Below are 16,458 nucleotides of genomic sequence, written 5' to 3'. Positions count from 1 at the left end.
TAAGAGCATAGAATGGCCACGCTGTGCAATACTTTTAAGGCAGTGATCAGGGCCAACTTCATTTCAGCACCATCTAACTGTACAAAACGAGGAGGTGTGGAAACTCAATCTCAAGTAAGGGCCTCTGATCTGGACAAAGGCAAAGAGGCAATGGCAAGGATAAAACAAATGTATTATTCTAACAGACACAAAGAGGGAGCATGTGGGATAATAAATGGAACACAAAAGTAACCAATGAAAATATTAAGGGGCTGTAAAGCACTGTAGAGGTGCTGCCTATAGATGATGCAGGACATCAGAGGCTTTCAGATCGATCTACCAGGATTCCTACATTGAGGAACCGGTGACTGAAAGCAAAATGAAGGCCTATGATAGGGTGGCTGTGGACCTGAGGCTTCCATCCCGTGGTTTTGAAGCATTAGAAGCCCCGAATGGGACAGACAAAGTCATACAAGAGAGAGAACAATTGAAACTGAGGAATGCACCAGGGCTGGCTGGCAACATGACTGTATTATTGAAGACCTCGGTGGAGAAACTAGAATCCATACTGATGTGATAATTTAATTAATTTGGGTACACAGAACGCCTACTTCCCTCTATGCTTGAGGCTGTGAGACCATGATTCATAAACCAGGCAGGTAAGTGTGGTTCATATAGGTCAATGTGGTTTCTGTATCTGGATCCTAATATTTTTGCTGAGATCCTGATGTCCAGCATTGGGGCCTGGGTTACCCCGGATGGTGAATTCAGATCATTCTGGATCAGGGATCAGTTGCCAGAGTGACAATAATATGAAGAGGCTCCTGTACCTGGTGGAAAATGCTCAAAAGGAAGGGAAAAACGCCTTTCTGCTCTCCCTAGATGCAGAAAAGACCCTTCAACTGAGTTCCTGTCTGAAGTATTTAAGAAGGTTGAGTTTGGAACTTGCATTCTTTCCTGAATTTGGACAAGTAACCCACGACCAAGGGCTAGGATCAGAGTGAAAGGGACTACACTACAGATACACAAAAGTGCATGAAACAGGGGTGCCCAATTTTGCTCCTGCTCTTTGCCCTGTATGTGGACATGCAGCAAAGCAGACATCTGTGGAGTGAGACCTTTAAGGGATTAATTCAAGCTATAGATGTCTGAAGACTAGGTGTATGTCACTATATGGACCAGATGCAACTACCTCTCACTGCTAATGGGTAAATTAGCAAAAATTTGAAGTAATGGGCATAAATACCTTTAAATTAAATGGGCTGAGAGCTTCCTACCCACTGAAATGAGTTACTTCTATAGTTACCTACCTAGGTGTACGGATTGCACTCTCTATGACCCGACTGGTATCCTTGAATTATTATCCTGCTGAAGGAAATATACTGAATGCTACAGTCTAGGCACATGGGGACATCCTTTTGAAGCGGGAGGTTAGCGATTATAAAGATGATTATCTTGCCAAGTGCTCTACTTATTCCTAACACTGGTGCTGGCACTACCACCTGTCCTCATAAAGCATTTTCAAGCTACAGCGGACAACTTTATTTGAAAGAGCACATCCCCCAGAGTTGTGCGCAGACATGAGGTTCCCAAGTACTTGGGGATGTGGGGGAAGTAGCTACCTTTGACATGCTGTGGTGTTATCCAGAAGCCCAGCAACACTACTTAATAGAATGGGGGAAAAATGAGATGTGGAAATACTGGTGATTTATGGATCACATAATATCCTTGTTTCTATATGGTCGAAATCCTAGCTAGAAAGGAAAAATCAAAGCTGAGAGCTGTATTCCTCCTCTACAACAAGATAAACCCTATCGGTTTGTGGCATTTAGCAAAGAATAACACATTACAACACACCCATTGAAAGGTACCCCAAGACACTGCAGGTGAGAATCAGAATTGGTAAGACCCTAGGTAACAAGGAGTCTGTTTTCCTATGACCTGCGGTTGGCATGAGGAAAGCAGACAGCAGAGAACCTTTTTTGTAAATTATCGCTATATTTATATCTTACACCTTAGAATATTAGAAGTGGGAAGGAACTGGATAGATGCTGAAGTGCATATGGGGTTGTGAGCATACTGATGCACCTCTTATGGCACGGACCGAAAGTATACAGGTTTTCAGAAGATGTGTTGACTGCAATAGAGAACATGTGCCAAATAAGCATCGCTAAAAATGTGACAGTGGTGCTACTGGGCCTTTCCATTCCAGAACATCCTTCAGTTAGGTCACATAAAGGAAGACAGATGCATCTGGCACTACGTGTGAATCTAGGCAGCCCTAGCAAAACAGGGACCTATCAGAACACCAATACAACTGGACTGGTTGATAAGTATATGGGCGTTTTCTGGGGATGGAAAAGCTATTGATCACAAAAAATACACATAAAGCTTTTGACACAGACTGGTCCCTTTTCATTTGATATTAGCAATAACTTGTCCTTAATTCTAGATCTCTAGAATAATCGAAGATAAGCTTTTGTCAACTGCCAAGAGAGGTGCCTGCCCCAGCCTTGCCCTGCGAGGAAGCTGTACGACTTCTATAACCTTCATGGTTTTGACACCTTGCATCATGCCCTGTTAGGTTATATGTTCTTTATACCTGACATTTTGCTGCTGGGTATGGGTAGGCGGAGAGGAATGGAAGGTGAGGATTAGTTTGGGGATGTTGTTCTGTGGCATGTGGATAAGCAACCTCACCAGCCAAGCAGCTGTAGATGATGTTATGTGTAATGGCTTTGTATTGGTTATGCTGAAGTAAAGAAAACACATAAATGTGTCAGTGGGGGAGGTCTCCAAGCAATTTCTATCACAAGGGCTCTTAAATCTAGGGGGTGCCTAAGATACATAAGTGCACACAGTCTTTCTGGCTCTAACCAGCAAACATGTTTCGCCCTCTTATACTCTCTCACCTCCCTTGCATGTCAAACGAACCCTCCATATGGTACCCATATATCACTGCTTGTTTCCACAAAGCATGCACGTAATTACAGATTATTAGACAGCTGACTCAAAGGTACCAGTTGCTAGTAACCACACTTCAGGGTGTCACTCACATTCATTAAAGACTAGGGATTTTCTTGCAACTGGTGAGTGTATGTGGTGTGTGCTGCACAGGAACTGGAAATTATGTACAGTAACAGTGAACTGTTAATTATGTACCCTAACAGCTCACTGTTAGGGTACATCATTTCCAATTCCTGTGCCGCATACACCACTTACACTCACCAGGTGCAAGAAAATTCCTAGTCTTTAATGAATTTGAGTGACACCCTCACAAATGCAAAACTGGTCAGAATGTACTTCTGACCAGCTCATTTATTTGCAACCTACGCCACTTGTGATGCCAGTGGTATACAGGTAAACACAAGTCCTCCAGTGAGGCCGAGTGAGATGAGGTAGGAGAACGTTTTAAGTGTAGTGGCCAACCCTCAGAGATGAGACTTTTAACTCCATATCCTCAGACATCTAGCAATGATTGGGGGTGGGGGGGTGTGATGCAGTTCTCCCCAGACTCCTTTCCCATCATTTAACATCTCAATATAGCAAGAAATTTGGGGAAGTAAGGAGATAAAATTAAAAGAATACGAGAAATCACAGTCATTTGAGTTTCAGTTCTCATTTCCAGGGCACTGGGTGTGCAGTCAAGGAGTGGGGAAATGGTGGATGGCTGGTCAGTGGTCGGCAGCCCCTAAAAATGTCACACACTCAGTCACAAATATAAACATCACCAATCGGATATATTCAGGGGAGCAACTCATATACATTTCCAAACCACACCCAACCATCAGTCCTCTGAACTTTGTTATAGAGTATTTTATAGAGTGTTTGATTTCCCAGTGGATTCTTTGTGCTACCTGCTCACGCAAACAATTCCAGCAGACCTACTAAGTAAGAGGCCAGGTCCTTAACTAACCTTAATCCTCTTGTAATTATATTTTTTGTTTTGGGGGTTGTGGTGGTCTAGGAGAGGCTATACCAGAAGGAGGCTGCCTGAATAGTAAAAGGCATGACTACTGGAGCATTTCTTTTTTTGCTGATTTGTAAAAGGTCTTTGGATGCATACCACAATCAATTAAGGATCTATCTGTGAAAGCACGCAGTAAGAAAAGGTTAGATGAAATTCCACTTCTTGTGAGCAAAGCACATGGATTTACACTGAATTTATTGCTTATGAAACAGCTAAGAAGTGTGAACATGGACGCTCCCACAACCATTCAATCAAGAGTACTGTAAGGCTACTGCAGCTTGAGAATTTGATAGGCCAGCAAGTAATCAGAGACTAGTAAAGCAGTGTAGGTGGGCAGAGAGAAAATAATGGCTGTAGATAACCCCAAAGTCTTCTCACTAAGCAGAGGAAGACCCTTCTGCTGAAGGCTGAGTTAAAAAGTACAGGCATGACAAATGATCTCGATTTGAGCATTCACGGAGAGAGAAGTCTCCAGGTGGACACACAAAGTGCACATTGACTTAGCTCAACAAGAAGAAGAAGCAAGTGTCTGCGAGTAAAATTCTGGAGACGACAGACAAGTAGACTCCACTTATCCAGACCACTGTTTTGTTACCATTAAGTATTAAGATAATTAGTGTGTTCTCAATCGTGAATAGCTTTTAGTCTGGTAAAAAGAGTGAACAAGCCAAAATGGGATCCTACCATGCATCAGGAAAGTAATAGTACTGTTATCAGCACAGATAACGGCGCAAGTGGAGACTAAAATTCCATATGTATTTGAGAAACGGACACACACTGGCAGGAGTGCTGAGTTACAAGACCTGTAGGACACCACAAGTGATGGACTGTGTAGGAGATTCAAATAGTAGCATAACATATTGAAAGCACACTTCAATTAAAAAAAAATCCATCCAAGTGTCCTGGTTTTCACCACAATATCAAAAACTGATCAATCAAGATTTTGTGACCAAGAAGGTCAAACGCTAACAAAATGAAAGTAAGTCTAATAATAACTTGAAAGGGGTTTAAAAGCTGAATAGTCTGGACAACAGTGTGAAACTGTCTGGTGGCCTCCTCTGGGCTCTTATCAAGGCACGGCACTTGAGTAATAGGACAGACGTTATTTGGTTTCATGGCTTGCATTGAGGGCATTTTTTTTGGGGGTGGGGGGGGGATGGGGAGCTCGAGGGATGCAAATAGCTAATTTTTCAAACTCCACCAGAATAAAAGTATGAACTAAAAGCACTTGAAGAAGGGAAGTGACTGTCTCTAAACTTTGCATCAGAATTCAACCCAGGCTGTTATACTCACCTTCCCAGACATGCAACAGCACCTTTCCAGTGCCAAATACCTATCCTGTTTCTCAGTGGGCTGCCAATGGTTGTAAGAGGCAGTGGCACAAGGTACAGATGGCTATATAATGTGAAATCCCTTCCATGGTCTTTTTGATCAGCTGTTTCTGTTCTCTTCCCATTTCACAAATCGTACACTAATTTCATGCTCCAGTTAGAAAAAATTGCTTAGTCTACCTACATAGTAACTATGGGTGCCCAATTGGCGATACATTTAACAGCATGTGCATCAATCTGCAACTGAATGGACATTAACTGTCAACCCCCTTCACTGTAATGGCATATTTGGCACGATCTAGTGGGCATGGCAAGATAATTAACATTAACTTAAATACTGTACTTCTCACTTCCCTCAAACTATTACTTTTGAGGAGCGCCAAAGACATCACTCGAGATTCTAAGTGAAACACTAAGAAAGATGTAACCAAACAAAAAATAGGTTCAGGTAAGCCAGAGCAGCTGGTTTGGAGATTTCATTTACTATATTTTAAAATATACTTGCACACCTTAAGGAATATTTAAATTGGCCAACTTTATCTTTTTTAATACACCATGCACTACAGACAAACTAAAAGACTGACGGATGGAGAGGTTGAAGCGCTAAATTGTTGCATATGATAGTTTAAAAGATTCACCACACATTTCAAAATTTCCTCTTATGCCATTCTTTGCAATAAGATAGCAGATGAAAGATCTAAAAAGAGATCAAAGCACGGATGAGTTCCTTATCCTTGTTGGAGGGAGAGATTATGAGTGTGGACGCGAGGAAGTATATAACCTCCATTTTCATACAATCATCATTATTGTCTGTTTTTGAGAGAGCTTGTCTTTCATTGTAGAGTACTAACATTTAAAGTATTTAAAGAAGTGTAAATAGGATGCAACATGGCTCATTCTCTATAAATCACTAAAGTAAAAAAATAAAATCTAGGAATTTTCTTGATCCACAGTCAGTTTCCTAGAGCTGAAGCATATATGCCATCACAATGAGACTGTGGCAATCAGCAGTACTGACCTGCTGCTGACGAGCACCCACACCTTCTGGGTACAGGTGCCAGTGGGAGTGCAGATAGCCAGAAGCTGTGCGCAAATTCTTCAGTGTTATCACAGAACCGTATGCCAAATCTGTAACAAAAACACCCGCATTACAAATACAGGAATCTTGCATACACTAAAATCTGTATAGGCATGTAGGTTTGAATTCTGGAAGGGTTTTTTCACGTGTTTTTATCAATTTTTGTTAAAACAAAAGACATCCAAGACACTGACACATGTATTGCTTAAATACAGACAAAATGTAATGAGCTTGCAATGACTACCCTTGCCGTTTGAGAAATTTATGACGTGCCTGGTACAAAACAATAATGTTCACTTCAACATTGTATTACGGCAGTGTTTCCCAAAGTGTGCGCCGTGGACCCTGGTGCACCATCAGAACTCACCAGGGGCGCTGCACACTTCTAAGGAACACTGAAATACTTTCATTTTCATACTACCGTACGGCCCCATTCTAAAAATACATCACATATAGAATGAGGCTTTACAGGAGTATGAAAACGAAAGAATCACAGTGGAAATAAATCGAACTTGTTAGGGTTTTGCAATGTTATGTTGTAAAGAGTAAAACCCATCAAGTTTGATTTGTTTCCACTGCGAGTCTCTCTTTCATACTACGGTACAGCTAACAAAGCTGCATGGTAGTATGACAGAGAAAGACTTGCAGTGGAAACAAATCAAACTTGATGGATTTTACAATAGACATAACATTGCAAAAACCTAACAAGTTTGATTTATCTGCACTGCAATTCTTTCTGTTTCATACTACTGTACGGCTCCATTGTAAGGACAAGTTACGTTTAGAATGGAGCCGAACAGTAGTATTAAAAAGAGAATCACAGTGGAAATAAATCAAACTTGTTAGGGTTTTGCAATGTTACATAGTAAATTGTAAAACCCATCAAGTTTGATTTGTTTCCACTCAGTGTTTAAATATTTATAAATAAAAACATGCCTGAAAGCTCTCCTCTGAAACATGTGGCTGCTGCAGTTAAATATGCATGCACAGAATATTGAATCAGCAGTAATCCTAAAGCCATCTTGGGCCACTTCAATCCATTGACAGGCTCTCCCTGCCCCTTCAGCTCACTCTTGCATCTTTCTCCCAATGTGGAGCTTTTACGTCCTTTTTCTTCATCCTTCCCATACGTGCCTTTGCTCACAGTAAATGCCTGATGCAGAAAACTAAGGCCCATATTTATGAAAAGTTTGTGCCGCATTTGCGTCATTTTTTTATGCAAAAGCAGCGCAAACTCACAAAATATAAGTATATTTTGTAAGTCTGCGCTGCTTTTGCGTCACAAAATAATGCAAATGTAGCACAAACGTTTCATAAATATGGGCCTAAGTGCCAGTCCTTAAAAATAAGTGCTGTGCCCCCTACTGTATACCCAGTGCTTAATTTGTTGATAAAAATGTGATGGTGATGAAAGCTCTCTTTTGAAACAAGCGGATGCTGCATTTAAATGTGCGAGCCTTCTCGGCCTCTTTAATCCATTTACAGCCACTCCCTACTCCTTCAGCTCACTCATGCAGCTTTCTACTTTCTCCCTTAGTGATGCTTTTTAGTTTCTCTTCCTCCACGTTTCCCATATGTATCTTTTGCTCTTCCTAAATGTCTGATGCAGAAAACCGGAAACCACCTGCTCAAATTAATCCCTGCGGAAAGCACTGGCTCAAATTAAGCACTGTTAGCACTGCGACTCTTTCTCTTTCATACTACCATATGGCTCCATTATAAAAATGTTATGTTTGGAACAGAGCCGTACGGTAGTATGATAAAGAAAGAATCACAGTGCAAAAATCAAACTTGTTAGGGTTTTGCAATGTGCATTTGCAGCCCTGAGTAACCCATGTGGGAATGCCATGTGGGGATGTTATGGAAGCCACAGCTGTCAGCGTCTGGAGTGGTTTGGACTAGCACATGACGTCTTGCCTAATAAATAAAGAGTATGTCCATTTAGGCAGGGTCAGGCCCAATCAGGACAATGATAGAGTGTCACTTCTGTCAGTGTTCTGCAGCTACTCAAGAAAAGAGGGTAATCATGAAATTACAAAAATGTCAACATTTAAGAGGAAAGCGGGAAATTGAAAAAATAAGAATCAGGAGAATGTATTTCTCCCCTTGAGGCCTGAATCAGGTCTATTGTCATATATGGGACTTCCAAGTGTGGTGCTGGAGGATCTGAGATCAAAAATACTAATGTGCTTTTTTTTTTTTAACTTGCCAGGAACAAGGAGAAAGCGCAATGGCAGGCAGAAAGAGTGTGATAAAAATGTTGTGCACTGGCCTTCAGCAGCAGATTACTGGCAGTGCATACTCCAAGCCACTAAAGACAAGTCCCTATCGCAGAAGCCCTTTATCAGCTTCATCCCAATTATTTTTTAGGAAGGAAAATGGAAGTGCTCCCAAATCCTGGCTTACATCCCCCACCCGTCAAAAAAAGTGACATAACAGGGAGCCGCAGCCAATGGCCAATAGGTCAAGGGAGCCACGGGTCGAAAAAGTTTGGGAACCACTGTATTACGGATATATTCAGACTTCTGTGTACCTGTATCCATGTATCTGTAGAATTGTTTCGAAGGGAGTTAATTTAGGGCATCTCTGAGCTTTGCAACTATGACAATAAAAACAATGAACTTTTACGTGATACACAGTTACACCTGAGTTTCTTAGTAAATTTCTACAGTATAGTGGATGAGGTTCATACACAGTTGTTTCCTTTTTGTGCGAATCCTCATCTGCAAATTGGGTGGGTAAGGGTGCATGTGTAATCAAGCGTGGGGTACTGTGGCGATGTAGGAGGCTATAATCACTAAGAGACACATGACTGTCCTCACTGTGAGATGTTGATTTGTCTGAAAAGGAGGTAAAATTGTCTGAAAATTCTGTACTATTGCAGAATTGGGGCAGGCAAATCCTGTTTGCGTGTTTAGCATAGGCCAGAGATGTGGCTAAATCTGCAGAGGATGTAGGTGGGACTTGAGAAGAGAACACTGATGGTGAATATCAAGCGGTGGAGCAGATCTACTGTAGTCTGAGTGTGTCGTAGACACTGTTGGCGAGCAATAGCTTTGATAAGCCAATCGTCTAGATATGGAAATACATGTACTTTTTTTGCGCAGATGGGCTGCTACCACTGCTAGGCACTTGGTGAATACACGAGGCGCCATAATCGCCCCAAAAGGGAGGACTTTGAACTGATAATGTTTGCCGTCCACCATAATTTGGAGATATCTGCGATGGGCTGGACGGATTTGTATGTGAAAGCAGGCATCCTTTAGGTCCTGTGAAGCCTTAAAGTCACCCTGTTGCAGAAGCGGAATTACATCTTGCAAGGTGACCATGTGAAAGTGTTCTGAAAGTATGTACTCATTTAGGGGTCTGAGATTTAGAATTGGTCATTTTAAATCCATTTTTTGGGGATTAGGAAGTACAGAGAGTATGCCCCTGAACCCTGGTGTTGAAGAGAGAGAGGTTCTATAGCTGATTTCAGAAGAAGAGCTGGAACTTGTTGAAGCAACATTTGATGTTCCAGTGACAACCTGTGAGTGTTGGGTTAGAATGTTGGGAGGAGCGGTAGTGAGCTCCAGGAAATAGATATGTAGGATAATGGCTAACACCAACTGGTCGGATGTAATTTCTTGCCATGGGCGAATAAAGTCCTGTTGTTGCCCCCCGACAAGTGTTATGTGATCGGGGGGAAAGAGAGGGAAGTCACTGCTTGGTGGAGGCACCCTTAGCTCTTCCTTTACTGTTGTTGCCTCTGTATGGGCTGCAATAGTAGCCCTTGGGGGATGTGCTTTGGCCTTGCTGTCTTTGGTACGAAGTGGATGGGCCTGAGGAGTTGGCTTTTGAGCTTCCACAGTAACCAGGATGACAAAGTGTGCCACGAGGAGCAGGTGTCTGAAGGGCCCCAATAGCTTTCTTAGTTTCAGTGCTTTTTTTAATTTTTGCAAGCATGCCATATACCTGAGGGCCAAAGAGATAAAGCTCGTTATCAAAAACCTTAGTCAGTATGTTCTGCTGTACCTCTGTTTTAAAACCAGATGTTCTAAGCTAAGCATGGCACCTTAATCAGAGCTTGAAAAATCTACTCGACCGCTGCATTGGCAAGTTTTATTTTATGAAGTCAAGCTATTTTTAGATTCCACTCGACCCTTCTGGCGAGTGGACAAAGAACAGGTGTTCTGTTCAGTCAGAAACTGAATTAGCCATTAAGATGCATTTAAATCTTATTCTTGTTACATTTGCTCTGTGTTCAGAGACAGAGGTCAAGTGTCAGTTGTCCTCTTGCAATGGAAATACTGACCTATGTGAAGTGAAAGGCTTTTGATGTCAGCTTTTTCCTAACACAGAACATTTATATAACTAAGTCAACTTTACAAACATTTCAAAATATACTTTAGTAGCTGTGAAAGATTATTTTTTGTACTTCTGTGTGATGAATGTTTTTATCTTAATAGGATAAAAAAAAGTCAGAACACTTTATTTGGTGATGTGCAAATGATAAATGTTTCCTGAAACCTAATTTTCACAGATTATTGTTAATACATTTTATAGTTTTATCAATAAAGCTGGAAGCCAGTGGGAAGGGTTTTGAACATTTCTTGGAAATTTACTGTCTGTAAATGACAGTGCCTACCACATCATGCTTTAGTAATATATTTATTAGAAGTGACTGTTTAAACATAAACTGAGAAACACTCCTGCCCTGAAGGCAAAGATATTAGTAAACTAAGAGGCAAGTCATGCATGGATTATGTGTACCCTATATGTGTACTAGATGTATTATACATGGAACAAACGTTTAGTGTATTAAATCAAACAAAAGAGGATTTTTTTTACAGCAGAAATGCTGAACTCGCATATTTTGAAGGTGCACTCATGTGAGAATGAAGAAAAGGTGACTGTAAAATACAATATTTGCTAGGATCACACAATTTGAGACCCGGTTCCAGGTCAAGTACATTGCAGTTAGATTGAGTAGATTATTCAAGCTGCTGGACCTGCAAGTCTAGTAAAAAATTTATGAGGCCTGTTTATAATATGCTTCTGTTAATCCCCCTAGCTGTGGTGTCAGCAGCATCTAGTGCACATGGTATGGATGTATTCAATATTAGTTTTCCCTCTGCCACCATTTCTTGGCCTCTCCTCCTGTGCTCATCTGGGAGATATTGGAGGAGATCCTCCATCTCATCCCTATGTGTGCGGTCAAAGCACGCCAGGAGGCCCTGAGAATTGGTAATTTGCCAATGATTGGCAGCTTGAGCCACAACTCTCTTCCCTGCAGCATCAATCCTCTTGCTCTCCTTGTAAGGAGTTCGGGTATCTCCACTGGCCTGTGAGTTTGCTCATCTGCGGGCAGTGGTGGCTACTAGAGAATCATGTGTCAACTGGCCCTTAATGTACATTGGGTCTGATGGTGAGCGTTTGTACTTCTTGTTAACCCTAGATGTTATAACCCTAGCTCTAATGAGGTCTTTGAATATGTCAGCAGTAAGTCTCAGCATATCTTTTAACAAAAGAGCTATTGTGTAGCCCAATAGGAAAGTGTGTTAAAGAGGAACTCTTCCACTAAAGGCTCACTATATAATTCCACTTTGTGGAATTCAGCAGCCCTAGCTATAACCTCCTGGTAAGAGGTGGCATCATCAGGAGGGGAATGGTGTGCAGGGTAGCAGTCTGGATCTGTATCCACAAGGGATTCAGCATCATACATATCCCAGGGGTCATGTATCTCTTGGTGGTGCCTCAAACCTGACTGTGAGACCCTTGTGGTGATACGTCTAATGGGCCTTGTCCATCATGTGGTGGAAAAGGTGAAGCTGTTTGTGAAGGAGGTGGTGGGGCAGGTGGAGGGGGCAAAGGGCTGGTAATTTTAGCCCCCATTTTCTTCTGCTTCAAAGGAACTGGCATGTCCAGAGCCTCTTGAAAGGTCAGTTTTCCTTAGGTGGTGGAGGATGCATTGGAGTGAAAGCCTTTGCCAATATGGACCCACTGATATGAATTTGTTTTTGCCACACGTCCAAGTGTTTCTGTAGTCTGTGCAGTATCCGCTCCGCCGATGTTTCAGAGCTGAACTTGGATGTAAACCCCAAAGTTATTAGCTCCGAGGATTTCGGCTCTGAACTCTGTTTCAGCATCGAAGCTCTGCTCAGTTTTGAGATGGTTGTAGACAATGGGTGGCTTGGCACCAAGGACTGAGTTGGCACCGGGGGACATTCCAGGCTGAAGTAGTCAATGCTGGAGGCATCGGTTACTAAGGAGTTTTTGGCTCCGAACTGCAGGGAGGGGCATCTGAACCAGTTACATGATGCCGACCATGGCCGGAAGGCAGTGGTGGACCAAGGGCCTTCGAGTTTGGATCCAGAGGAGCCAAGTGTCTCTTGGTGGGTTCTGTGAAATGCATGGGAGCAGGGTAGACGTACTCACAGCTTGCTGAGCAGCCATCACTTACTTGTTGACTTAAAGCTCGGAGCTGGAACTGCCCTTGACAGAAAATGCTGCTTCTTCCGCAGCCAATGGTTTACGATGGCTCTCTTCTTTGGTGTATTCTTCATCAAAGATGTCTGGAGTGTTGTTAATGGTTCTACCCTACATTTCCAGGAGACACACTTGACGATCTAAAAGAGTCTTCTTCGAGTGGAAAGATTTACAAGTGTCGCAATCTGCTTCTCTGTGATCGGGCAACAAACACAAGTTGCACATGAGGTGTTGGTTGGTACAGGGATGTTTTGCGTGGTAAAGCGGATAGTAACGGAAAGGTGTCTGTTTCATCACCAGTCGGGCCTTCTCAAAGGGGTGTGATGGAGTCCAAAGGAGGCCCAAACGGGTGAGGTCCCAGCTGGGCCATGTAAAAAAAGAATCAAAAAGCAGTGGAATATGTTCAATAGCAGATGGAGAATGCAATCGAAAAGCAATACCATCAAAAGAATGGGATAAGCGAACCAAAAGAACCATGACAAAGTCGACAATGGAGTGAAGGCATGCACGTCCAACCCCGATGGCGGAAAGAAAACAATCTAACAATGGAGTCTGTGGCCAATGCATATTATCACCAAGAGGAGGAGTCACTAGACCTTGTGACTCAGAAGACTTCTTGGAAGAAAAACAACTTGCGCACATCCGGACCCAATACTTGTTGGCAGGAGTATGTAAAGCATGTGTATCTACAGCCACACATGCCTCGATCAAATGCATTTCTGTCAGTGGTTGTAAGGCCAGAGCCCTGTGTTAAGCAGGATATTAACTGAGGGGCCAACTGCCTGCTATATTCTTGGGCCCACATGGCTGACAAAGTGTGCCGTTTTTCCCCTGTATGTACAAAACACTCAATAGAGTTCACAGAATACTCACCCTACACTGCCCCTCTCAGCAGACATTGCCGTTCTGCTGCATGCACAGCATACTTTCAATTTGCACCAAGTACAGGAACCTCACGTTGCAGCATGCTCACTATATTGTAATCACTCAGCTGGGTGCAAAGGACACTCTAAAGCATTCAATCATACTCACACTCTGGCATTGAGGCATTGTGCAGGTTGTTCCCAACCAATCTTGACTGGAAGGCGGAGCTGAAGAACCCGTCACCAGAACCGCTAAAAGGGATCGGTAGAGAGAAGGCAGGACAAGTGTGTTAAACAATGAGAAAACTGCCATGGGAAGGTCTTACTTAAGTACATTCCTGCAATAAAAAGCTGGGCTTTGAGAAAAACACAAGTATTCTTTAAATGCGTCATTACAATTTCTCAGAAATAAAAATTAACTGAATATTCCCCAAGGGCGACCTTTTCAGTGTTATTGGTGGGTTTTAACTTGCTTATTTCTCTTTATTGATATATGATTGGTGCTATCATCATGCATTCAAGTTAAGAGTGAAGGGTGGCTTTCTTGAAAGCGCAGAGTAATTTATCTAAAATGCATCATTATCATGCTAACACAGGACTGCACATACACCACCTGTAGGATACTCCAATAAAAAGGCATGGCCTGTCCCTGATATTTACAAGTATTACACATTCTGCAGGCCTATACAGATATCAACTTTTAGCAGCACTTTAGGCAAATACTATTTCTTCAGCTTGCCTGTGGTTCAAGGTCAAGAAGATTCTCCCATGTACCTCAGTGACTGGGAAGGGACTAGTAGGCATTTATGCAGTAGTAAGATGCAGTGCCAATTGATGCTGAAGTAAACTGCAGAACTGTGTAAGGTTTTGGCAGATTGGGAATGTTGAGGGATCAGCCTACAAACGAAGCTGAGATGTTGAGGTTTTTCATTATCAAGAAAGTTGAAAGTCTACCAAGCACTGGTGCTTCCAACTCTGCTGTGCTGTACACTTGCGAGACGTGGACTGTCTACCTAAGTCATATGCAGCAGTTCAATCACTTCCACATGTCCTGTCCCGCAAGCTTCTGAGAATCAGATGGCAGTGCAAAGTGCTGGATACTGTAGTCATTTCCACAGCAAGTTTGCCATCAGTTTATACATTGCTGATGAAAGCCCAGACCAGATGGGCTGGGCATGTTGTCAGAATGTTGGATGAGCTCTTCCCCAAACAGATTTTCTACAGAGAACCCACTATGGGAAAGCGCTCCTATGAAGGACAAAAGAAGTGACTTAAGGACACGCTGAAGTCCTCCCTGAAGTCCTTCAAGATCAACATCGCCACCTGGTGCACCCTTGAACTGAACCATTCAAAACGGCACAGTCTCATTCACAAAGGCTATCAAACCTCCTACTGCTAAGGTTCAAAGAAAGTGTGAGCCGCACAGGCCCAGAGCTGCCAACACATCACCGACAATGTCCTCACATCTGCCCTAAGTGTGACATGGCGTTCTATGCCCTTATCGGGCTATGCAGTCCTCTTCAGACACACAGGTCCCAGTCAACCAATCAATGAATTGCCACAGTCTTCATCAATAACGATGGACAAACATTATTTTTTCAGCTTGCCTGTGGATCGAAGTCAAGTAGATTCTCCCCTGAACCCCAATGTCTGTGAAGGGAATAGTAGGCATTTATGCAGTAGTAAAATGAGACACTCGTTACTGCTTAGCAGTCTCAATTTAGTTTTAATGTGTTGGGTTGTTTGGGGGAAGAGTGTGAAGAAGAGATGCATATTTTAAAGCTGTCTGATAATGTCTGTCAGCCTCCAGGTTGTAGGCACCAAAAATGTGGTTGCTTCTTTGAAATAGCAATAAAAAATACTGATCTATAAAAGTGCAATACAAACAGGGAGAAATAAGCAGACAAACTCTGGTCTCCACTTGGAAAGTTCCCCTGAAACAGGAACATGTCAAAATATATCCTGTCTTCTAATTGTTTCTCTCTCTTGCCCTATTTGTTTTGCGAAGGTAAGGGAAAAGGCATGGCCCCTATTCAGAAAAACAGAAAATGTATTTGATTTTAATTCTAGTTCTGTGTCATGGCTGTCCTCTCCAGTTAAATAAAAACATAAATATGTCTGTCTATGTGTAGGATCAGGACCAGCCCAAGCAATGAATAGATACAATATTGATTTTATTTAACAGAACCATTGGCAATTTAATTTACATACTATAAAAAAAACATTTAACTGAAAATACCACGTTACATCTTCACTCAAGGTAAAGTTCATCTAGAGGTCACAAAAAAAATCGCTATCACCTGTGTAGTCTTCCAGCGTTCCGTACCATCTCCATAAAGATTCAAATGAATGATGATGATACGCAACCCTGCTTTGAAGTATCCTCGGATTCCTCCAGACCTCGATGTCAATGCTTACCTGAAACTCAACCCAATCACAACAAAATTCCTGTTATTTGACAAGATCAGAGAACAAGAAAAAGTACATACCTGACTCGATCTGAACCTCAACTTTCACCAAATGCCAAGTCATTTGTGTACACTCTGGACACCACCCTTATCCTCAGAGTACACATAGCCAATAAAATAAAGACAGCCTTGTACCAGCTCTCTCTTCTAAAGAAAGATAGTCCATGTCTTCCAGAAAGCAACTTCAGAACTGCTATTTAAGCACTCGTAGTTTGGCATATGGATGATAATGCCCTGCTCTGTGGCCTCCCAGACTCCCTAATGGCGCCAATTTAGGGCATCCTGCATGCTGCAGCAGCAG

The 16,458-nt window shown here is 42.3% G+C and overlaps 1 protein-coding gene across 1 annotated transcript in view; it reads right to left on the bottom strand.

Annotated features, from left to right (window-relative positions):
* The window catches only part of POMT2 (protein O-mannosyltransferase 2), a 331,358-nt gene that overhangs the window by 161,859 nt on the left and 153,041 nt on the right, over positions 1–16,458 (bottom strand). Inside the window, exons 8-9 of the mRNA XM_069208415.1 lie at positions 13,859–13,941; positions 6,299–6,408 (exon numbers count right to left, since the gene is read on the bottom strand). Of these exons, the coding sequence (XP_069064516.1) occupies positions 6,299–6,408; positions 13,859–13,941 (193 nt within the window). The remainder of the gene's footprint in view (positions 1–6,298; positions 6,409–13,858; positions 13,942–16,458) is intronic.

This window comes from Pleurodeles waltl, chromosome 9 (assembly GCF_031143425.1).
Source record: "Pleurodeles waltl isolate 20211129_DDA chromosome 9, aPleWal1.hap1.20221129, whole genome shotgun sequence".
In the NCBI taxonomy this organism is placed as follows: Eukaryota; Metazoa; Chordata; class Amphibia; order Caudata; family Salamandridae; genus Pleurodeles; species Pleurodeles waltl.
This window is presented reverse-complemented; position numbering and strand designations above follow the sequence as displayed.